Source organism: Copadichromis virginalis, linkage group LG7, assembly GCF_057382275.1.
Source record: "Copadichromis virginalis isolate Kocher_CV1m ecotype Utaka linkage group LG7, C_Virginalis_male_GT1.1, whole genome shotgun sequence".
In the NCBI taxonomy this organism is placed as follows: domain Eukaryota; kingdom Metazoa; phylum Chordata; class Actinopteri; order Cichliformes; family Cichlidae; genus Copadichromis; species Copadichromis virginalis.
This window is the reverse complement of record NC_140624.1, coordinates 65607709-65631526: the sequence shown is the minus strand read 5'-3', so window position 1 is coordinate 65631526 and position 23818 is coordinate 65607709. Positions and strand designations below refer to the sequence as shown.

At 40.1% G+C, this 23818-nt stretch overlaps 2 protein-coding genes across 5 annotated transcripts; one reads left to right on the top strand and one right to left on the bottom strand.

The window, feature by feature from the left end:
• Nucleotides 1–907: 907 nt before the first annotated feature.
• Nucleotides 908–1915, bottom strand: LOC146706594 (monocyte chemotactic protein 1B-like). The gene is made up of 3 exons (XM_085465272.1): nt 1670–1915; nt 1451–1577; nt 908–1315 (listed from the first exon to the last, which is right to left on the bottom strand). The coding sequence occupies exons 1-3, from the start codon at nt 1731–1733 to the stop codon at nt 1219–1221; spliced, it is 288 nt and encodes a 95-aa protein (XP_085321398.1). The 5' UTR covers nt 1734–1915; the 3' UTR covers nt 908–1218.
• Nucleotides 1916–9176: 7261 nt separating this feature from the next.
• On the top strand, nt 9177–22743 carry anln2 (anillin, actin binding protein 2). 4 transcript variants are annotated; one of them, XM_085464803.1, is made up of 24 exons: nt 9177–9301; nt 10107–10206; nt 10322–10489; nt 10816–10890; nt 11540–11724; nt 11943–12035; nt 12975–13059; nt 13566–13775; nt 15096–15406; nt 15541–15632; nt 16234–16363; nt 16776–16911; nt 17169–17357; nt 17447–17573; nt 17750–17798; nt 18484–18537; nt 18618–18650; nt 18735–18756; nt 19259–19365; nt 19803–19856; nt 20334–20420; nt 21034–21141; nt 21646–21794; nt 22308–22743. In XM_085464803.1, the coding sequence occupies exons 2-24, from the start codon at nt 10113–10115 to the stop codon at nt 22462–22464; spliced, it is 2715 nt and encodes a 904-aa protein (XP_085320929.1). In that variant the 5' UTR covers nt 9177–9301; nt 10107–10112; the 3' UTR covers nt 22465–22743. The 4 variants fall into 4 exon arrangements, with proteins under 4 accessions (XP_085320929.1, XP_085320928.1, XP_085320931.1 ...); XM_085464802.1 differs by having other exon boundaries at nt 13566–14795; nt 18732–18756; XM_085464805.1 differs by lacking the exon at nt 13566–13775.
• Nucleotides 22744–23818: the final 1075 nt, after the last annotated feature.

Sequence of the window (23818 nt, the reverse complement as noted above, 5' to 3'; positions counted from 1 at the left end):
TTAAGATAAGTACACGTTAACACAGAAACAAGCGCAAGAGCTAAAACCTCACAGATGTTATCACAACGACAGATCAGCTTGTGGTTTAACTACGTTCCGATAAATGCAGACTGGTGCAGGTCGTCTTTGTTCGTTTCAGATTAAATCCCCCTACATGCTTTCTAATGTGCTTACGAATGTCAGTGTACCCCAGAATTACACATGAGTCATGGCATACATGCCAGTAAAATGAGCTAATATAAATTTCCTAAAGGTGACTGCGAGGCCTGTGGCACACACCAGCAGTCACTGTTGGGTTCGTGATCTTTGTATCTTTCTTCAGCTGTTTTTAGTCCGTGGATTCAACGTAAAGATTTTACTTGGTGTCAAAACAAAAAAAATCCTCACAGGTGTAAAAATTACAGTTTCAGAAGCTGAAATGTACCGAAATAACTTCGAGTGCAATGTTTACAGTCGTGCCTAAAAAAATGGAGTAAACCTGATGAGGTTAGTAGATTTATATACTGTATATTGTATGGCATTATTAGACTAATACAGAAGCATTAATTGATTGATTCAACTGAATTTTGCTCCTTCAGGTGGAGCACGTTTTGATCATTTTGTATACAATTAAGGGATTTAGTCAGGTTGTGAGCAAAAATTTGGTCCCCGGTTGAATCAGCACATGCAACCATCTTTTCATAGAAGTTGCTCTCGCGTCTGCTGGTGAAACTACTCAAACCTGCTGAAACGTGGGCTTGTTTTAAAAATACACCAAGGCAGAAGTGGTGCTGCACCAACCTGTTTTAAAAGGTAATTCAGTTCTAGATTTTGCTGTTTCTCTGGTTATTATCTCTGAATATCTTTTACCATTTTTACAGATTCAAAGAGTTGTTCAAATGAAAACAAGAGACTGAGAAACACTGGATGACAGTTTTTTTAAGATCTGTATTTAATGAGATTATAAAGATCTTTTTACAGCTTTGAGCTTGAGGCAGCAGAGTAAAAAGCACTTTTGTATTATTATTTCTTTACAGTTCTTGCCCTGCACAAAACATACCTAACAAACATCTGATCAGTCACATAAACGTCTAACAGGCTTTTCAGAGAACTTGCATAAATTTTTTTGTTTATTTTTAAGCCAGTTTTATGAAAATACAAATACAAAGCGAAGCCATAAGGCCTTAAAAAAGCAGTCAATTATTAACTAAAGCTGATAGCTGACGATCTTGGTGGCGGCTAGCTGCTGCCTTCAGTGTTGTGGAGCCGATACATGTCCTGAGCCCACTGGAAGCTCTGAGTGTAGCAGATCTTTTTTCCTCTGACAGTGTGGACTCTGCAAAACATGCACACAAAAATCGTTTTATTCACACTGCTTTGATTGAGTTCTTGCAGACGGCCTGTCTAAACTTCACATATCCCTTTTTATACTTTATTCATGACCAGTCCTGTTTGAAAATATCAAACTTACATGTACGCCTTCTTGGGACAGGAGCTGTGCGTCTGGGTGATGAAGGACACCAACTTCACCGGTATTGCATTTATTTTAAAGTTGAAGCAGCAGGTTCCAGGAGCTGTGCTGAACTTTACGCCTTTCGCTGAGAGCAAGGTAAAAGACTAAAGTCAGTATCAACATGTCAGCTGTAAATTTTCAAACAAATGCAAGGAGTCATAAAGATTAAACACTCACGGATGGCATCACAGCAGCAGGCTGCAAGCAGCAGCAGTCCCAGAGAGAAGCAGAGAGTCTTCATGATGCTGAGAGGAGGGATGAGGAGGATCTTCTTCGTCGTGTTTTATCTGATGTTGACCAGCCGTGCATCCAATATAAATCCTATGCCTTTTCTATCTCTGTGATGTCAACCTTTCCGCCCCAAACTCAGAAATCCCCGACACGAAAGCACACTCAAACCACCGCTCGTGCAACTGCGGAAGAAAGTTAGAGTAAGGGGACATTTGACAGATTAGAATCAGCGGAAGTGGGGGAGAGTGTAATCAGTGTTTATATCTGTACAGGTTACCTCTAGTTTTCAGGTTCTTTTACGGGGTTTTAGTAGACAAAGGAAACTGATCACAATCATGCCTGACATTTTGTGTGTGGTTTTCACAAAATTAGTTGTGTTTCCCCAAGCACATGGGGAATAGACTGACTCACAACCCAAATGAGTACCCATCACTAGGCCCGGCTGGAGGTCAAAAAACTCCTGCTGCTTCTACCACAAAGCTTAAAATTTGAGATGTTTTATGCTTACCACAATTAGTCAGCATGTACTGATCTCACTGAACCTGATAAAAACTTACTTAACTGTAGTTGTACCAAATTTAGAGCTACACAAGTGAAAGTGGGGCAACTGACTGTTCCACTGAAATTCTGAGGGAAAAGAAAGAAAGAAAATTATTTGATTGCCGGCTAAATTTGTAGGTTTGCTCACTTGAAATGAAAAGTCTCTGATTTTTATGATAGTTTCATCTTAATGGAGAGAGACAATTAACTGAAAATAAAAAAAAACACACACATCACAAAAAAGTTCTAAACTGGTTTGCATGACACTGAGAGAAATGTGAGTATTTGATCCTTTACAGCCCAGCCACAATTCTGACTCCCACAGACTGGCTCTGTGCACACGTGGGAGAGGTCATGAGGTCAAGAGGTCTATATTAATGAATTTACTGGCTAATAGTGAGTGGCTATGGGCTGTGTCCTTATTCACCTCTGTACAGTTTAAAGGGGATAGTTATGTAAAAAATCCCTTCATGGACAGATTTTGTGAATTTTGTTACCAAGCTTTAAACTTTATAATTTCTGCTGTAAAGGTGGTTATTTCTATTTGCAAGTCTTTGGAGGCTGAATCATAGAAACAAGCTTATGTTATTACTCAGGGCAGTGCAGTCTGAATGAAGCATTGGCTTCATTTCCAGCTCCGGTGATTGTGCTGCTAGATACTGTTAACATTGCTGACATAGGGAGGGAAATATACGTTAAGGTTATGTACACAGAGCCTATAATATCGGCTAGAAATTAACTGCAGAACAAGAAACAGTAAATGAGGCTTCAGAGGTCAAATCTCTGTGTCATGGGAGCTGAATTTATTGTAATTGTGGATTAGACTGTCTCGGTCCTACAGGCAGAAATATTTGGTTTGGATTTCTACTTCAGTGATGTTGCCACAGAGAACTGGAAAAAACAACACTCGAGAGTTTTCTAAGAAACTGTGCTGTTTTTACTGTGCAGTTCCACCACATTTTCACTTTGTACTCTGTAGGCAGAGAGCTTTGAAGGTTTCATAACATGACTATTTTCAGATATAGAACCTCTTTTCTGTTGGGTAAACTAGCCCTCAAACCGTTCTATCTCCTTGTGTAAAAAGTCAAAGTTCAGGGTTTCTTAGCTAAAAAATTTCATCCAAGCGCTTACAAACAAAGAATAGCAGCTAAAGTTTCTGCCTCCTCCAGGGTGAACTACGTTACAAGCACAACGTGACTCAGTTCTCCTCTCTATGCAAATGTTTCGTGGTGCAGACTGAAGTGATGGAGATTTCATGATGTTCCCAAGATCTTATCAGTGCTGCTTTTAGATGTGTACAAAACCCAGGTTACAGATGCACCCGTAACCTATTTAGATGCATTTCATGCACCTACTTTCAACCGTGCCAGTTTGCAAACCTCAATTTAAGAAACACGTGTTGCCATTAAACACATGCATGTGACACAAAAAACGTACTGTGAAAAAGAAAATGTATAGTGTTTTAATGACGTGTAGACAAAATACATACGCATCAACAGTTTGAAACCACTGTGTTCTATTTTCTTGTCCAGATATACAGCTAGCTGACGAACTTTGTTTGTTTTTTAAGATAAAAGAGTGACTTAAATGTCATTGCTTTCTGATGCATCACTTGTACTTATTATAGAAAGGGCAAAGGATTCTTAGAGGGAACCCCACAACAGAAAAGCTGAGGATGGATGAGTAAAATTCATCCAGTGCAGTGACAGAAGAGACTTACAAAAATGCACCTGAGGGTGTTCCCTGTTATGAAAGGTGTTTTTTTGTATGTATGTATTATTCCTTTGAATGACAATGACTCCTCTGATTCCCTTATCAAATCTCATTGGCTCCGCTTTGATAGTCACCACCATCTCTTAGCAGCATATGAACCACATTACATTCATGCAACCTTTTGTGCAGATCAGAGAAGTTTCCCGCATTCAGATAATGCCTTTGTAAACGTCCTAATATGTCACATTGTGCACATTCACCTTCAACTGCTTTTATTGACACATTTTCATAACCAGCATACTTATAAATTCCAAAACAAAGGCCACAGCATGAAAACACCTTTACATTCACTGTCTGATGGAGTCGTTCAGCTTTGTGAAATGAAACTTTAATGAAGAATAAAGCAAAATAATACAAGGTGATACAAATGCTTATATAAATGGCATAGTGAAAGTAACTGATAAACCTGGATATATTGAAGCCAAACACACCTCAAAGCTTTGGAGAGCTGCTTAAAGAAAGCCTAAGAGTGCTGACTAAGATCAACTTTGCTCATCAAATGAGGCTCTTTGAGACACAGTCACATCAACCTGGCTCAACATGGCTTAAGGGGAGGTAGGCGGTGTGGAATACTATATGGACAAACGTATGGGGTCACCTACACATTACACCTACAGGCCATGAAAACCCACATCACAATTTTAATTCCAGAAGAGGAACTCTGGAGTTTCTTAGTCACCAAAACATTGGAGACTTTTTCAGCACTCTGTCTTTGCACTCACTAACCCTGCCATCTAACTTTATGTCGTCTGGCACTTCATGTGGTTCTTCAATGCTCCCATCTTACAGTAAGAGCACCTTCAGATGATTATGGGATATTAATGAGGGAAGACACTTTATCAACTGAGTTTTACATACTGGATTAACATAATTCCCAAATTATGAAGTTGATATTGTGATAATGTAAAAAAAAAAAATTGAAATCAGCATAAAATAAATGTTCTCTATATTCTGCAGCTGTAATTAAGCAGGTAAAGAATAAAGGGGTTAAAATTCCAGCAACAGTTTACAAAGTAACTTTAAATTGACACATTCCACAAAGTCACATTCCAATCTGCATATTTATTTATTTATTTAGGACAGTGCATGTTAATGAACATAAATGTAAAAAAAAATTACATGAATGTAAACATACCAGATTATAGCCAAGGGCTAATTTCCATCTGTTGTCCTTAAGCATAAAAATTGAAAAATATTGAAACCGGAACTTCACGGTCTCAAGATATCTGATAGAACAAGCCCAAACAATCAACTGTCTGTGTCTGTATGTTATTCATATTCCAATGTGTGATATGGCTCCTGCACTGTGTCCTGATAGAAAAAGCTACATTTCCTTTTCCCTCCCTCCAGGACGCCTACTGCACCCACCTCACCCAAAAAGCCCTCTGCATTACAGGTGACTCCACTCATACGTCCAACAACTTTTTCAGTTTGCTGCCATCGGGAAGGAGACTGAAGAGCCTCCGGGCTAGAACCAGCAGACTGAGAGACAGCTTCATACATCAGGCTGTCAGGATGCTGAATTCTCTCCCTGCTCTGTCCCTCTCAACTCTCATGAACTCCAGACCTGCATTCACCTCTTCCCCCTGAACCCCCCAGACATAAGAAACTCTGAACCTTCACCATCGCCCTTCACTGATTCCCTCACCACACTTGCACACAAATTCTTACCCACAAACACCCGGACTGTGTTGAACACTGTTGTTTATATAAGATTGTATTGATCTTTTTATCTTCCTGTTGTTTTAGTGTAACTCTGAGGGCCGTGGCTTGTGTATGATCTGTACATGTGGTTTTTGACAATAAAGCTGACTTTGACTTCTTCAGTACTTTAGTCTTGCTAGCTGAACAGAACTGGAGTGAGCAACAACAAAAAAGAGTAGTGCTTTTTTATGTTAAAAAAAAACGTTTTCAAAAAGTGGCAGGTAATTTCATATTTAACGTTTCAAAAAGCTCAACAAGTGACATTTTACATTTTACAGGTAATGAGCTAAAGTAGTGCATGATTCTAGTACATGATTAGAGAGTGTTGCATAACTTGAATAATTTTTCATTTTCATAGTTTGGGGTCTTTAATTCTTGGTGAATGTATTTGAGTTCAAAGTTCTGCTGAGGTTTCACTCTAAGTGAAGGGTCAACTTGTTTGTTTACTTTATAATCTGTTATATTGGTCTTCCTGTTAATCGTCATATTCAAGGCTCACCTTCAGGTAAAGTTGGCTTCCTGCATTTGGATCCTCATCCTTACTCTCCATCCGCCCTGAAAATTAACTGCTTAGGAATATTTCTGGTCAGAAGTAATTAGACAAACTAACTGTAAATATTAAGCTTCCCTTTAATCCTTTGAGGAAAATGTCTACCTGGACTCTAGAACCCATGCACATCAACAAATGCTGCGTTTCCTCCGTTCAGGTGCTCAGCTAGGCCATTACTGCAGCCACCTCCAGTTTCTACCTTAACCTCTCCTGAGTGTCCTTGTTAGACTTTCTATCACAAAGAAGATTTAAATTGAAAAATAAAACCTTTGATAGAATGAAAATGAAAAATAAAATACCTCAGTAGAGCTTCAAATTCATGATATTTTGCTTCTGAGCCCATTTCTGCTCCTCCTGACCTCACTGACTTCACACTCAAATTCAGTTCCCTGGGTTTATGCTGCAGACATCGGGGACAAGGAAGTGATATTTATAACACTGCAGTGCATTCATCATGGAGGAAAAGACACAGAAATTCAATTTAAATAAATGTAAGTAGCTTAAAAGGGTTATTTATTTTTTAAAACAAAGTCTGTGTACAGTCATATAAATTACTGGGTTATTTGTTTATAACCACGTACTGTATCAGATTCGTTTTTACAATAACAAATATCTAATTCCTTCATTATAATATGCTCGTGTATATTTCTCACTGTGTAAGAGATGGTCTGACTGGACCTACATGGAAAGGTCAACATTTGTCCGTCTGTGGTTTGGTTTTTCATTCCACAATCAGTTTCGAGGTGGGAGGAAATGAATGTAACTCACTGTTTGCGGTTGGAAACGTGCGCTGTGAGTGCACAGGAACTGTCTACAAAGTGTAAGTGTGGAAAAACATACATTTGAAGCATTGTCAGCAGAATCATTTCACACGTCACTGGTTTGCTGTCGGCTCTTGGAGCAAGTTACTTTACAAGGGAAAAAAAGAGCTTTTCACTATAGAGAAAAGCTTGAACTGACTATCGCCAAAATAACTTCACCCAAGTACAACAATTCCCTTTTAAATCCAGTCATACTGAACTGCTGAGGAGAAATAATTTAGAAACTTCAACTAATTTGCATTATTATCAACTTTATAAGCTACATCTTCACCATTTGCTGATTCAACATATGGGTTAAAGTGGAATTTGGTAGTTAGAGTAGCAGAAATCCCAAGTTCTGGTGTAGCAGGGCAGGGTGGACCTAAGGCTCCGTTAGAAATAGGTCCCATGATTTCTATGGTCTGCTGCTCCGAGGGGTGCTGCGTTTTATGGATTTGAACCATCAGGGTGGAGTTTAGCAAACAGCATCTGACTTTGAAGCTCGCTTACTTTGCACACAAATATGATTCTACACGATTTCTCCTTTGCAAGTTATACTTTTACTGCCATCGTTTCAATTCAGAGTTCTTTGTCTCTGCCCATTTTAAATTTCACTACTGTCGTGCTGAGGTGAGATGTAACAAAGTACAAATACTCTGTTACTGTGCTTGAGTTCAATTTTCAGGTATCAGTACTTTACTAGAGCATTTATTTTTCTGGCAACTTCTCCCTACATATATAAACAAAGATCTGGACTTTCTCCTCCTTACATTTTTAAAACAGGCTTCTTGCTTTTGGTTTAACACATTTAAGGGGAGTTATTGTTTCATGTTGCTGCAGGCCTTCAAATATCAGAAGATTTGGGCCTAAACAGTTTCATGTCAAAGGCAATCATGTTCCTGTATTAATCACCATGGTCAGGAGATAACATGCACTGGTGTTTTTCGTATTTCTGGCATCACCAGAACCAGTGCAGTTGCCCATAAGTGACGGATGCGGTACTAACTTTACGCAGAGGTGGAAAAAGATACGAAAGACAGAACAGGAAAGGAGGAGGAGAGGCTACACTTAAAGGTAAGGACTGCTCAGTAGTATCTGATCAACTGAAATTTTACATATATGTCCTCATGTTTTTATATTTTCATGTTTTATTTGGTCTTTACATGTGACATTTTTGTATGTTGTGAATCATGCTGAAAAACAAACTGGGGTATGCTAACTTTGTGTTATTTAAAGGTTGCACAAATATACTTTAGTGCAGGATAAACAGGTTGGTTTGCTGTGCTGTCATGGGTTTACACTACACTACACTACACTACTGTGTGACTGGTGCACGGCAGCTGTGATGCTCATGGTCAGGTTACATCAAGTGTAGCACAGATTCATTAGCTGATGATGCTGAGATTCATTCCATTCATTCCACCTTCATACCAGCTTTATACTGTGTCTAGTATGAAGTTTTCTGAAAGTTACAAAGATGCTCGCCAAGCCTTACCTTTGAAAGCAATCTGCGACACCTACTGGTCATTTTTGTAACTACTCGTTGCATGTATGTCATAGAGCTTTATAATATTTAACAACAGAGTTGGCTGTCTGCAGGACATCAAACAGAGAAATCACATAATAATTAAACGCTGTTCATATATATAGGTGTAGCTTAGATATTTTAAATGGAACCTCAACAATATCAATCAGACAACATACTAGAGACGAGCTCTGAGATCATATTAAGCTAAATATATACGACAGTTGTGTAACAGCAAAGATGTGGTACACTTCATAACTTCCAGGAAGGGAAAGCTTATTACAACCTTATTTACCAAAGTCAGCAACCGTCCGCGCGTTTACTCTGTTTTTACCGTAATATAAACACCTAATTTCCACAAAAGCCGTTTTTACATCAACTAGTAGGAAAACAAATATGTAAATAATCATCGGTGGGTATTTAACTAAAAGAGTTCATCTACTATTTCTGGAGAATGGACGCAGTATCAGATTTTAACGCCCCACAGGAGCCGCACGGCAAAGATCAGATCGGGGCTCTTTATGAATATTTACGGTACTGCAATCGCTCGTTCCTCTGACGTCAGAAGACCCGCTGAAATTCAAAGTTAGAAGAAGAGAGCAAACAACGAGAGGACTGTTTCGTGGTTTCTGTTAGTTAAGGTTGTCCCGTGTAACACCTGTACTTTCTTACGGATATCTTCTCAGGTAAAAAAAAAAAAAAAGGGGGGGGGGAGCCATTTAGAAACAAAACATATAGAGACAAACTCGAGCTACCGGTCTAAGTTTCTGTTGATTAAGTTAACTAATTGGAAGCTAAACTAGCATTAACTTTAGATAGGTTAGCTTGAAAAGAGCTAGCCAAGCTGACCCAGGGTGTGGATGCGTTCAGCGTGCTAATCTAGTATGTTTTAGCGTGACAGGTTGTTCGGACACGAGAAGAAAAACTTGGCGTAGATAACTAAGTTGTCGCTGTGTTAAGTAAATGCTTCAGTTTTCGCTGAAGAGCGATGCCAATCAGCCAGCAGTGTTTTTGTTTTTAAAAACGAGCCAAGCTGAAACGGGGCGTTTTCACGTTTAGTTTTAGCTGCGGTAATCTGTGTCATTTAATAATAGAACATTTTTAATTTTGCAAATTTATTTAACTTTGTTGTAGGCAGATAAATGTCACTGAGTTTACTGACCTGATTTTCGAAGCAGGCCTGGTCGGGAGTGAAGCTTGATGGCCATAGACAGGATAAAACTTGGTTATATGGCGGCTATTTGGAAAATCGGTAAAGGCATTAGTCACTGTTGAAATTACAAAGCTAGATTCAATCTGGCATGCAGTTATTTCTTTGGATTTTGATCAGTTTTTTTTTCTGATGTGGCTTGTTTCTATTGAGAAAGTAACTATTGCTAGCTGATACCGCTTTACTCTTTAGTAAATCTGTTCATGGTCTTCGAGTTTTATCTTCAAATCAGTGAAACTGACCTCTTAAAAATACTTATTCAGTGCTTAATGTTTTTGAAGCTCGATATGGAAGCAGGTGAGGAAAATGGCAACAATATGGGCTTGAAGAGACAGAGAGCACCGCTGTCGGATTCAGAGGACAATAACTGCTCAGCACCAGGTTTGTTTGTGGCTTAAATCAATGTCAAGGTTCCTTCTTCTTTATATTTACAAAATATACATATATTTACAAGAAGGAGTCCCTTATGCCTGTCGCCTATGTCTTACTGTGTCAGAGACCAATGACAGTCAGAAGAGGCGCCGTCTGGAAGCGGCCGGTCAGGAGAACCACTGCCCTGAAGCATCTTCCTCTGGACGCCGAGCAGAGCTTGAAACCAAACCCGACACACCAATAGTTCCCTCAGTCCGGTCACGAGTTCAACAGCTCACCCAGAGAAGAGATGGTAAATGACTGTTTTCTGCATACAAGTTCATGCATGCTGAATATGTGACAAAATACTTGACTGATCTGTACAGTACAGTTGTGACAAAACCTTCACAAAGGTGGAATTTATTGCACTACTGGCTTTGTTTGGGTAGCTAACAAACTTCTCTGTTTTTTGGCAGCATTTCAGGTAATACTTCAGATAGCAGATCAAAAGTCAACTAGATTATTTACAAGCAAGATAAGACCTGCTGTCAAGATGTTGAGTAATTTCTGTTGAGCCCGAGTGACTGTGTGGGAGTTGGATCATTCCTGTAGTTTGTAACAAAGTGTGTTGTATTTTAGGAGGAGCTCCTCCTGCACAGCGGTGCCTCTCGGATCCAGGCGGGGACAGCAAGGGCCACAAAGAGCCTCTCCTTGGTGAGATTACATATGAGCACACCTTCAAAAACCTCTCTATCAACATCACCTGTTATTAACTAACTACAAACAATTTCAGTCTTAAAGACTGAAGCCTAAATAGATTGCTTACTGTAATGACTCCATTAATTAGAGTGTATTACAGAGGGACACAGACTGAAGTTCAGTCCTGACATTGGCCTTACTGCCCGTCCCTGAGTTTGCAACACCCAGCTGCTAAGTTCTAATCTAAAATAACACAACATGTGCAGTGACTGTATGTCAGTAGTGAACATGACAGGTGTTTCTTTTTATGATACATCTGGCTAACATGAGTTATGGAATGATTTAACTCAGAGTTAAATAATTTGTTTTTGAGCAGTAGCTGATTTCCAATCATCTGCTGTCATTTCCATTCATAAATATTTTCTTTTGTTACTTTATATTTAAAGCATTACTGTTATTTGCATTATATCTATGCAGTGTTATGGGAGGATGTGCATGACAAGCGTCTATTTCTCATGCACTATTTCTATTAATTTAGCTCATTGGTTCAATTTGATAACCAACAAAAGCTTAAGGCCATCATTCCACCTTGTTAGAGTTATTTAAGGTAATTGGTCTTTAGTACCCCACCTTTGACTTAAACACTGTCTGAAATATTTTCCAGGTGAGGCAGAGTTCAATCAGCGGATGGAGCGATTCAAAATGGCCTCTTTCCAGAGTAGCCCCACCAACACCCCAAGCCCCGCCAACCAATACCCCCGGACACGCTCCAGCTTTGTATCAGTCATCCAACAAAAACTCCAGGGCTCAACTACACCCAGCTCAAAGCAGGTTTCTCGCATCCGCCAGGTTGGTTTAACAGCTTTAATCACTGAAATGCACATTCAACACTCCCATGTGCTGGTTCTTAAGGGGGGAAATTTGTTATTTCTGTTTGTTTATTTATTATTTAAATCTAATACTAAAAAAAACATAGAAAGAAATAATTTTTTTGTAATATTGAAATACTGGATAATTGATTATGCTTGTGATAAATGTCTAAAATCTGATATATTTTCACTGGTCAGGAGCGGGAGCATGAACTGAGTCAGGTGCCGTTTCAGCCCATCGCTGAGAACGCCTGGCTGAAACGGAGCAGCTCAGATTCCGCTTTAGCAGAGGTGAGTTTTCAGACCCTGACGTTCCACCTACAGAGCTCCGATAATAAACTGTCATAGTTTATTATCTGTTATTTTAAAATCGATGGGTAAATTAAAGCTTCGTGCTTGAATTGCCATCAAGTATAGCAGTGTGGATTAGTATCACAGCTGTGAAACAGTAAATAGTAATTGATGCACACAGTCAGTGTCAACAAGAATTCGGCACGTCCTGCTTTGACTAAAACTTTGTTCGCGTTTTAACTCGTTTTTGTGGATTATAGCTTTTGTAAACTGTACTTTTCATTTTTCACTGTTGGTTTTCATAGATTTTTTTAACATGACAGTTTATATAAACAGGAGAGGACTCCTTGTGGCCCTTCAGGTCCCTCCTCCAGTGTTCCTAGATCAAAAAGGAGAGTGCAGTGGCCTCCCACATGCCTCTGGGATGTGAGTCAGTAGTGTAAAACCCTGCGTTGTCTAGTCACCTGGTATTATGGGCCACATAGACTTGGGCAGAGATCAGTTGATTAAATATGTCTTGAAGCACTGCTGGAGACAGAATTTCATTCCTTACTCTGCACCTTCTTTTCTCTTCTATGGTTTTGGGGATGTTGGCTTGTCACTGCGGTAACAAAGGTCATGTTTGGTGTGCAGTGGTGGATTCATGCACTTCTTGTACATTTGAAGATTGTACAGACTTGCACTGTTCAGCATTATTGCACCCTGTCAATATTTTCTTGGTTCACTTTGTTTAGGGGCTGTTTTTTCTTCCTGTGAATTTTATATTTCATGATTTTTAATTTTTAGAATTCTTTTACAATTTTACTGTCCCTTAATTAAATTAATTTGTTTTTATCTGAACTTTTATTTCCTTTTGTATGTAGTCATCAACATAGTATCATTATAGTCAATAAAACTCCTTCTTATTCTTTAATCCTGTTGTTCTTGATCTTCTGGCAGGATCAAGGTGTCGCTGATGTGAAAGACGGTAGTTTCACTGAACCTCCGACGACAAATGCAGACAGCGCATCTCTTAATATGACAGGTAAGGCTTTGGGTGTCATTTAGATTTAAAATTGAAGCATATATTTTTCTATAATGTGAAACAAAAACAATTCTAATTAGTATTGGACTTCATATGCAACATCTGTATTGGGGCAAACGCATTCGAACAGCACTTATGTACCAGGGATGTAATCTCAGGCCACTTGCCATTTGTTCAATTTGTTTTCGTCTGACCTCATTTTTAAGGAGAAAAGTTTTACATTTCAGAATATTTTGTAAACTCTTGTGTCTGTTATGTAACCAATAATTAGGAATAATGCGACTAATAGAGCACGTTTGATTACATCTTGCAAATTTAATTAATAAAAAAATTTAATTGCAAGTTCATTTCGCATCTAAAATGGTATTTCTTTTCAGTATCAGTACAGATTTTGTGCTCTTTATATAAATGACTCAGTATGTTCAGTAACTGCTCTGAAGGTTTAACAAGTATAAAGCTATAAAAGGTGTGTAGTGATGAGATGCGAGACTCCTGTTTCTCAACAGGTGAGATGACATCCGGTCACTCTGAAGCTCCTGCAGCTTATTCAGAGACTGGAATGCAGAAACGGTGTGTTCTCAGTGAAGAACCCAGACAGACGCAAGAGGCTCTGTCTGCTAATGAAGAAGAGCAGCCAGGTCCCCAACAACCAGAGGGCCAAACTGTGTTAAAGCTTTCTTTTAGCGAGGATCACAGTTTCTTCAAAGCCCCCTCTGGTGAGGATCAGAACATGTCTGACTTAACTGCATCTAATGAGCAAAGTTTCTCAGAATTAACTCTTCCACATGAGTCAAACGTTAAGGAAACATCACAGGAGTCCACAGTAAGTGAACAGGGTAGCTCTGACATGCTGGCCTTTGAAGACGATGAAAAGATGGATAGTTCGTGCTGTAGTGACGGGGAGATTGAACCATCGACAGATGAGGAGTTAAGGATGTGGCGATATCCTCAAAGCACAGTGTGTATGGAGGAAGAATCCGCCATAGATGAAGTACACGAAGCATGTGTGAAGGACGTGCAAGGGGAATCATCCCAAATGAACAAAGAGAAAACAGATGAAAATGAACCCACTGACATCCAGGATGATGGTCCACGTTCTGATGTCTCTACTAAGACCGCTGGCTGTTCTGAAATACAAAAAGATGACAAATCCAAACCAGAAAGCTGTTTAGAAAACTCAATGAGAGGGAAGTGTACTTTAGACCGAGACAAAGAGAGCATGGAGTCATGTAAAGAAGGTAGTCAGGGTCTACTTACAGCAGATAGTGATGTTCTTACAATAAAACAAGAGCAGAAAGAAATGGAACTATGCAGTCACGATGATGATGCAGCTGAACAGTCAAAGGAAACCCAGACAGTCTGTATAAAAGAAGAGTCAGACAGCACATGCTCAGATGGAGGCAAACGAGCATTGCCTACTTCTTTTGAAAATGAACAAAATGAGCATGCGGGACTAGAGGGAAATCTAGAAGATGAGGCACAACCTGTGGTAAAGCCCAAGGGCGCATTAACAGAGGCTGATGGAGCTCAGACCTCAGCAGAGATCCAGCCATCTGATCACCTGGAGGTGGGGCAGGAATCTGTCGATGAAAGGGTGAATCTTGACGTTAGTCTGACAGAAGACACTCACAAGCGAGGAGAGAGCTCAAAGAAGGTTTCCTTTATTCTGGAGCCCGAGTTCATCAACAGCTCAGGGGTGTCTGACAACAATACCTCTACAGAAACCACCCTGTCAGGTGAGGGCAGTGTGAGCACCTGAGGACACTTTAGGAGAGGTGGAAACTCACGGGTGAAAGAGTCTGTTGGACATGAGGTGCATGTTTTGAAAGATTATGGTATTGGTCCATGGTGCACAAATACACGGGTGGTTTTTGTCTAGATTGAACAATTACAATTATTTCATCAGAGCTGTGCTGAGAAGAACGTACGAAATGATTTGTTTGATGTCTAAAACACAGATTTGCTATTTGCACAGAAGCATTTGAAGTGTCAGAAAATGATTCAAAGTGATTTCATACATTTGTGATATTTTTCAGATACTGAAGTGAGCTTTCGTGAGGAGACCAACACTGGTGAAATTATCGATCAGATGTTCGAGGAGGTGCTCGAATATGCTGAAAGGATGGAAGGCCCTGAGGATCACGACAGTGGTATTGGGGCTTGCTCCGTCGAAAACGATAAGATGGAGACGGAGAAGGAAAAAAGTGAAGAAGAGGGAGAGGCCAAAGAGGAGAAGAGTGATGAGAGTGATAAGGTTGATGGCATCAGGGATGAGCTGCTCAACTTTCCTCCCACTGGCATCCTCTCTCCTCTCAGCAAGTCTGTAGAGGCTGTGGTCACCCCACTGGTAAGATTTATTCCAGTCTATAGAAGCTACACTCAGAAGCTGAAAGAGTTGGTGTCCTCCACTAGCAGACAGCATTAACGAGTGCCCTGTAAACAACACAACTTATGACATGTGTGCTAATGTTCCTACAACAGCGACTGGCCGCAAGCCAGGAGCCCATCCCTCCTTTGCTCCTGACGCCAGATGAAACTAGTGCCCATCCTGCTGAATCTGCTCCCCTGTACAGGTAATCACAGCAGTTATATGGTCATACACAAATACAGATTATAATCAATCCCAGCTGTTATCTTTTCACAGTCAAACTGTTGCCAAGCATAAACAAACATATCCTGTGCTGTAAAGGATAGAAGTTTTTGTTTGTTTGTTTGGTACAGCCTTTGCAGTAGTCACTAATCTCTATATACATACATTTACACAACTCTTTAGTTCCTCATAAAATGGGATAATTCCTCCAAGTTATTAAAACAGAAAAAAATTATCTGATCCAAATTCAGGATCATGAACATTTTATCAGTTTACAGCAGTTACACTGCAATAATGTCATTATCAGATCTCACAGTGGGCTCATTTGCACAGTCTGAGGTCTGTTAGTAAAAACGACTGAGTCAGTCTGCACCAACACATGAGATTGTGCTCTTCAGCAGTCTGGTGGGGTTGTTGGTGCCTAATGTGTAACGAATCAAATCTACATGTTGTGCATGTTCAGAAAGCTCCATGATGCTTTACCCACACTGTTCTGTGAACTCTTGAACTGTGCCAGCACTCACACATTGTTTCTCAAACATTGTTATCCTTATGTTAATGTTTGTTTGTTCTCTGGTTGTCAGCATCGATGCCTACCGCACACAAAGGCAGAGTAAGCTTCCCATCGTTCAGAGCGTCACTCCGGGGGTTCAGAGACGGGCTGAAGAGACGCCCAAGCCTCAACCGCCTGTCAACATCAAGGAGAAAATAACGGTGTGTAGTTTGCTTTGACTAGTTTAGAAAAACACTGATATTACGGAAGGCTAAGCTCAATATTGTCCAACAACTTACCTGTCCTGAAGTTTACACAGGGAGTAACAGAAATTTGAAGTCTTTCTCCAGTAGAGCAATGAATTTAAAAAGCTGAAATTATGTTTAATTATGGAAACTCGACATTCATCTGGTCTAAATTTCAAGCATGTGGAATGTTTTAATGGAGACTTTTATGCAGAGGAACTTAATACTTTCGAACGTGATCGCCCCTCATAACACTCTTATGTTATTTGTATCTGGAACTGTAGTGCAACAAAATGTTTCTTAAAGAGTGAGAACCCCAAAAACTGTGGAACCTTTTGAATATATTACATGTATCAGTGATGCTCTGGGTTTGGTCGATTGTGTCCAGGCTCTTAATGAAGAAGCTGGGAAACTGCAGACTGTGATTAACCAGACGCTGCAGGCCCTGAACTGCTGTACGGATGAGGAGCACGGGCGAGGCTCACTGGAGGAGGCCGAAGCCGAGAAACTGCTGCTGGTCTCGTGTATGTAGACTGCAAGATTTTAAACCACCGCATCTTTGTTCAGCATAGAGTCAGGAATGCTTCTTCACATAAGCCACTTTCATTCCTGTCATCTAAGCTTCTTCTCTGCAGCCGTTATTGGTCATTCATTGGTCTTTAAGATTAGGAACCAGTCAAAACTGACAGTGTGATATCCACAACTGTCAATTCTTTGCTGATATGTTATAATATTTATCTATTTTGTCTTCCTTGCATTTATGATATATTTTCTGTTTCAGGTGAGAAGCGCTCTGCCCTGCTGGCTGAGGTGGCCAGACTGAAGGAGGAGAGGAGCTCAGAATCTGGAGAGGCAGCAGTGGAGGACAGTGAATCTATTTCCCAGCAGCCCTGCAGAGGCACTGTCAGCATCACAAACATCCAGCTGCCGCTCAAGGTGGAATATGTCTGCTCCTCACACAACCGTGCAGGTACCGCAGCTGAGAAGATTTCTGCCTTTGTTTGGTTTTTAATGGCTTCACTCTTAACATTCACGATGTTGTTTTTGTTTGTCATTTAGGTCGACCAAGTCACTACTTTTTTGTTCTTATCGGCTACGGACCCTGCAACATCGTCGCCACCCCTCTGGCCACAGCTGCAGATGCTCAGAACGGAGACACCATCTCCTTCCCCACATCTGTCACTATGTAAGCTGCATTTCATCAACTACTCTTAAACTGGAACAAATGTTTGTGGCCTTTGACCTTATGTGACGTTTCATGTTGCGGCTCTGAAACAGCATTTTGATTTCTCATTTTGTGACTCTGGTAATTGATATGCAAAGTATCCTAATGCATTGCATTGCTTCGTCTTAATGTTTCAGGAAGGATATTCGCTCATCCTTTGAAATTGATGTGGAAGTCTACAGCCTGGTCAGTCACAATCTATAGAGCTTCATTTTCTATGACTATTTACATTATACACGTTTTAAATCATTATAAACCTTTCATGTGCGTTAACTGTGAACTGGTGATGTTGCAGCCAGATGTGCTAATGTAATACACACATCTGTAGTGTATCTAATGGATTAGCTGAAGAGACTTGGTTGGATTGTTTGCTGCAGCATTGCAGGCATGTCTCTGTGGTATCTGATGGAAGGCTGTTGTAAGCTGGCGTGCTGTTAGTTGGCGATCCTGTAGGGAGAGGGGCCGTCCTGGAGTCCTCCCACCTAAATACAGAAGCCACTGTTTTTTCTTTATGTGACAGCTCATGAGATTTACTTCAGTTATAAGTTCTGAAGCCAGGGGAGACTAACTAATGCCTATCAGTAATCGGAGTGTAGTTGAACAGCTGTGGTCGTTCAGCATTAGCAGCAGGATTGTATAAGGCTCTGGTTAGGCTGCCCTTTGCTTGGGTGTGTGCTGGTTTTAAAGGCAGTTTAAGGTGTGCTGCATTAGGCCTAGTGATTTGTTTTTTAATGACCTTCTTACTGCTCAATATACCAAATGTGTAAAATATGTATTATTTTTGTGTTTGTGTTGATTTTAAATGTGGAGTGTTGTTGTCTAAAACTGAAATTACTTTATATTTTTATTATGTTGTTTTTCTGCCATCTAGTCCCAAACCTCAGCCAGTAACTGCACCATGGAGCGGGCCTCCACCAAGCCACGGGTAAGCTGGTCATTTCTGAGCTCACTGCATGTTTATATATACAATGTTTAAATTCATTAATGTTGCCTTCTCATGTGCAGGTCACTCCAAGAAAGCTTCTGAACACTCTCACGGTGAGGTTTGTTTTATTTTTCATCAAATCGTGGTTATACTTTGAGTTTTACTCTTATTTATTCATTTGTCTTATTTTCCAGCAGAGATCCAGCGTCAGTTCAACATGTAAGTTGTTTTATTTTGGTCACTAATTTATTTTATTTTGTCAGTGCATAAAGAGCAGCATGGTTACAGGTCTTCAAATGTCTTAAATGCATATTTATAACCAAAGGCCTTAAAATGTTTTATATTGGCTTCAGTTGGAGTATAGTTTCCATTTTCTTTAGTATTTCTTTAGCTGGATCCTAAATTTTATTTTCATGAAGTTCACTGTTAAGTCTTAGACTGAACTTGATTTTTAGCTGTAAGTGCATGCTTATTGGGGTGTATTATTATCTATGTTATTGTAGGGTCTTTATCTTACAATATAAAGTGCCTTATGTTTTGTTGTGATTTGGCGCAATATCAATAAACTTGACTTGAAGCATAAACACCCCGATGAGGCTTCAGTTCGTCCTGTTTCACTCTTTGAACAAACTGGCACAAAGATGGTTATAATGGTGGTTGGTGATATACTTCCAGCTCTAAGTGTTGCACATTAGTCATGTTTTTGCTTTTGCTCCTTCAGCTGCTGCTCCTCCTCTCATCACCCGTCGCTCCAGTAACTTTTGTCTGGTCGGCTCTCATAAGATCACGTTGGCCTCACTGGGACACAGCAAATTCCCCCTGGATAAGGTAAGATTGTGTCTGTTGCTGGGGTGAACACTGAGGAGGACTGTTGGTGAAAGCCTGTTCAACATTTTTACAAATATTTTATTATTCAGCAACTCTGGAACCTAGTGGAAATGTGAGTTTTGGTAAAGAGAAATAGGACTTGGCGATGGAAACTTGTCTTTGAAAGTTTGAGAAGTAAAAAATAAGATGAATACAAATGGAAGCTTCTTTTGTCTGTGTAGTTGTGTAAATGTGAATTTGCTGATTGAGTGATGCAGCTGAATAAAAGCACTGTCTTTGGGATTTGCCGCTGCCTGAGAGGAAGAAGCACAGTGCTGCAAACACCACCCCGCATGCTTTCCCCCTTTTGATTTGTTATTACTCCACACATGCACGGGCCCACTGGTGATGTAACGTGTCTGTGTCCCTCCCCCTCTTTTCTTGCTTCTTTCACTCAGATGAAACTGGATGGCAAAGTCAGGAGGCTGCTGGGAGATGAATTTCAGGAAAAGGTTTCACTTTTTCACAATTCTGTCACCCCTCCACCTCTCTGAAAACGCACCTATTTCATAATTCATAAAAACCTTCGAGGGTTATTTGTAAATAACTTTGCTGTCACTTTAGATAAGAAAGAACTTGAACGAATCTCAGAAATTAAAGGCTATCCATTATGTTGCCATTTTGAATGTGAAACTTGTTCTTAAGGACATAAAGTGATCTCAACTCGCTGATACATATTACTGCATGTGTAGTCAGTGTACATGTTCTTACATTTCTCTCCTATATTCTTGATTCCTGCAGATTGAAATTATCTTTACTCCGTGGAAAACGGCAGCATTCGCTGTCGAAGTGACCACTGCCGGTCATCTGTTAGATTATGTGTAGAAAAGCATGTTGGGATGTATTTGAAATGCTGTTTTCTGTTACCACCATTTAAAATCCTGCCAGTCTGACACTGTGTGCCCCTCCCTGTCCTTTTCTGGCTTTAGGTGCCCTTTCTTTCCCCTCTAGAGGGCAACATCTACCTGCAGCTGGAGAGCAAGAGCCACTCTGACGTCCAGCACCAAGGCTTCCTGGTCAGGAATTTTATATATTTTTATATTAAAGAAAAACCTGAGTATGTCACAGAGAGATTTATCTTAGCAGGATATTTTCTTGGGTGTTTTACTTTATTCTTCCATTCTCACTCACTCCGTCTGCCGCTCTGTAGCAGATGCAGCTGGTTCAGTGTCACGATGCTGAGCTCACAGAGGCTGCAGACCAGAACAAAAACTCCTGTTTCCAGCTGGCAGCTATGATTCATGTTAGCATAGGTGGAGACTTCCTGAAACTGTGCTTAAGCGCTTTGTCTGAAAATGAAAAAATTCCCTCATGCCATTTAACAACTAGTTTCTAAGCCAGCCACGCAGATGAATCACGAGTGTGATCTGGAAGCTTGAAGCCTTCGTTGCGTGAGCATCAGATAATTTGGACCAGTGAGTCAAATCAAAGACAAAGTGCCAGGCACACATTAATGTTCCAGATATCAAAGGGGAAAAATTTTGAAATTGAAGTCATGTCTCAGTTTCTTAAAGTCACATTGCAGGGAGTGCAGATCCTGCCTCAGCTAAATTTTACACACATCAAATCATTTTCCTCTAAATTTAAACGCCTGTTTTCACTGCATTGTTGCTGTGTTTGTGTTCCCAGACGATGTTCGAGTTGATCAGTGGGTATGGGGTCTGGCATCGCTGCTTTTTTGTCCTGGAGGAATGCAACCTGTACTACTGGAACTATCCAAATGACAGAGAAACAAAGGTATGAACGAGCAGGTTTATTACATAGATGTGAAATATGGAAGTTCCAGCCCATAAAAATCAAAAAGCATATCTGATTTAAATTTTGCCATCTCTTCAGTGTCATCTTCTTGTGCATGTCTGAGTAGCTTCTGGGGGTGGATGCTATTTTTAGGTTTCGCAGTGGAAGTTTATGACTGTGCTACTGCGATGCCTGCTTGCTGCAGTGTCAAAACTTTTAAACGGACTTTTCTGTTTTCAGCTCTAGCTCCAATCAGCAGTGGTTAGCACCCTGACATTTTAAATCTAAGAAACTGTTACATTAATAAAACGTGAATAATTAGTTTTAGGGACTGCTGTTTGTGGCTCTAACTAGCAAGGTAAGCAACTTAAATGTAAATGTGTAGTTGACCACCTGCACAGGCACTCATGAGAAGGCGACTCTGAAGGGCGTACCCTGTAACTGGCCAAGTTTAATTGTTGCCATCAGTGACCTTAAATCGGTCTTTTGTGTTCAACTTCTAAGGAGGCAGAAGGCAGCATCTCTCTCTCCAGCTCACAGAGTCAGTGCGTCAGGCCTGTCAAGAGGGAGTTGTGTGCTCGACCTTTCACCTTTGAGCTGGTAAGCAGCGTATCGCAGCAGGAGCAAGACCTCAGCCAGGATGCCGCAGCCAAGTAAGTAGGAATTTAACGACCCCGACTCCCTGAAAATGAGGTCTTTGCTTGCACAAACAGACAGAAACATTAGAGCGAAGTGTTTAATGTGTTGTTGTCAGCCTACTTTCAGTGTGAATCACAGCTGCAAACGGACTTTTTCACTTTTATCCAGCAGGAAAAGCTCAGGTTTAACTGTCAGGACCTCTGTTCTGTGCATGATGGCTCGTTTTGCTTGCTTGTTGGAAAAATTAAGAGAATTAAGGCTTTGCTCACAAAATTGAGCTCATCTACTTTTCTCACTGATGAATTTTGTTTGACTGGTTTACACATTTAAGCCAGTCTATTCCACATTTGTTTACAGTGAGCATGACGCATGACGTTGCTCTTCTGGCTGCACCCAGCTAGTGATGTCACAGTGGGTGTTGTGTTTTTGACAGCTGATGGGAAACACCTTTCGGTGACACCACTCACTGGGTGGAGGCTGGACACTAATAGCTGCACACAAACTGACGAAGGCCTTTCCTGTTTCAGGTGTTGGTTTTCGGCAGACACCAAGCAGGAGAGGTTGGACTGGATGGAGAAGCTCAACCAGGCTCTTTTGGACTTTCACACGTGGAATCGAACCCAAACAGAGAGTCAGCAGGCAAACACGTCCAGCAGTGGGAACCTGAGGGAGAGTATACTGTAACACATCACTAAAACACCTGCTGGGATGTGCTTCAGGGTTTACTCTTCATCTCAGAGTGTTTGCCTCGCTGACATGTGTCTCGTTGATTTATCTTTGGGAGATTTTTTTTTTTTCCTTGTATGTGTTTCTTTTTAACCTGAATCCAAACACTTTTGTTTGGTTCCCAAGTCAAAGCTGTCTGAGTATTTACATTTTTTTATATATATATATCTATGTTTTTGTGGCAATCAGCTGCTTCAGCCTCTGCTGGTAATAATAAAGGGCACTTTCAGTATCTGAGATGACTCTTGCCTTATACCCTCATATATGTTTCTGCTATAATTTGCATTTATTTGGATTCAGATTGTATTTTTTGTATCATTTAAATGGGAAGGCTAAAATTTATATAGAGACACTAATAAATATATACAGGTATAAATCTTTAACTGTAGTAATCTGGGATTTCGTGTTTGAAATGGACAGAAACACTAATAATTAAAACTAGAATTAATTTTGGCTGGTGTTGAATGGGAGTAAGTAATGTAAAATCTATTCTCGGCAGGCGTTCAGACCTCTCTACTGACAGATAATCATCTTGGGATTTTTCCAAAGAATTTGTGGAATTCTATGGAATATCTACAGGAGATGAAGTCTGTATATAATTAGTTTTAATATGATGTCGTGCTGAAAACCAGGGATGCACCAACATATATCATAATCAATCAAATACTGGTAAATCTGTAAGCATCTGTATTGGTCTTGTTCAAATATATCAGCCAATCTGCCTTTTAGTAAGAGCAGTAGCTGTTGTTTACCCTCCATATATCCATATGTTTGGATACAGTATGCATGCATTTCTCCTCCTGGCACACAAGAGGGAATAAATTAAATGAATCTAAATGATAAAATGTGTATAAATACCCTGAATGTCATCAGTTATCAGCCATGAAACTGCTAGTCAGTGCATCTGTTTTATTTCTAAAAGTGTCAGTCTTCTGCATTACAAGTGCAGATAAATAAAATCATATTTTACGTGTATTTCAGCTGGGGAGGCCCCTGACACGCTGCTGCAATGAATGCTGTCTGCCTGATGTTCTGCTATTGTCCATCTCTGTCACTTTATTCTAAATGTTGATGATGTGAACTCTCATTCTATGCACTTAATGGAAGCCAAACGGTAAAATAAATGAAGTATAACTGCTACAAAAGTGTTCTGACTGATGGGTTTAAATGATACAGACTGGGATTTTTAAACAAATGACCAATTATTAACAATAAACACCATTTTTCCTACTAATGCAAAAAATATTTGAAAGCCTGTGCACAGATCCCCAAAGGTTTTACTACAATTACTCGCCTGCTCATGTATTCATAT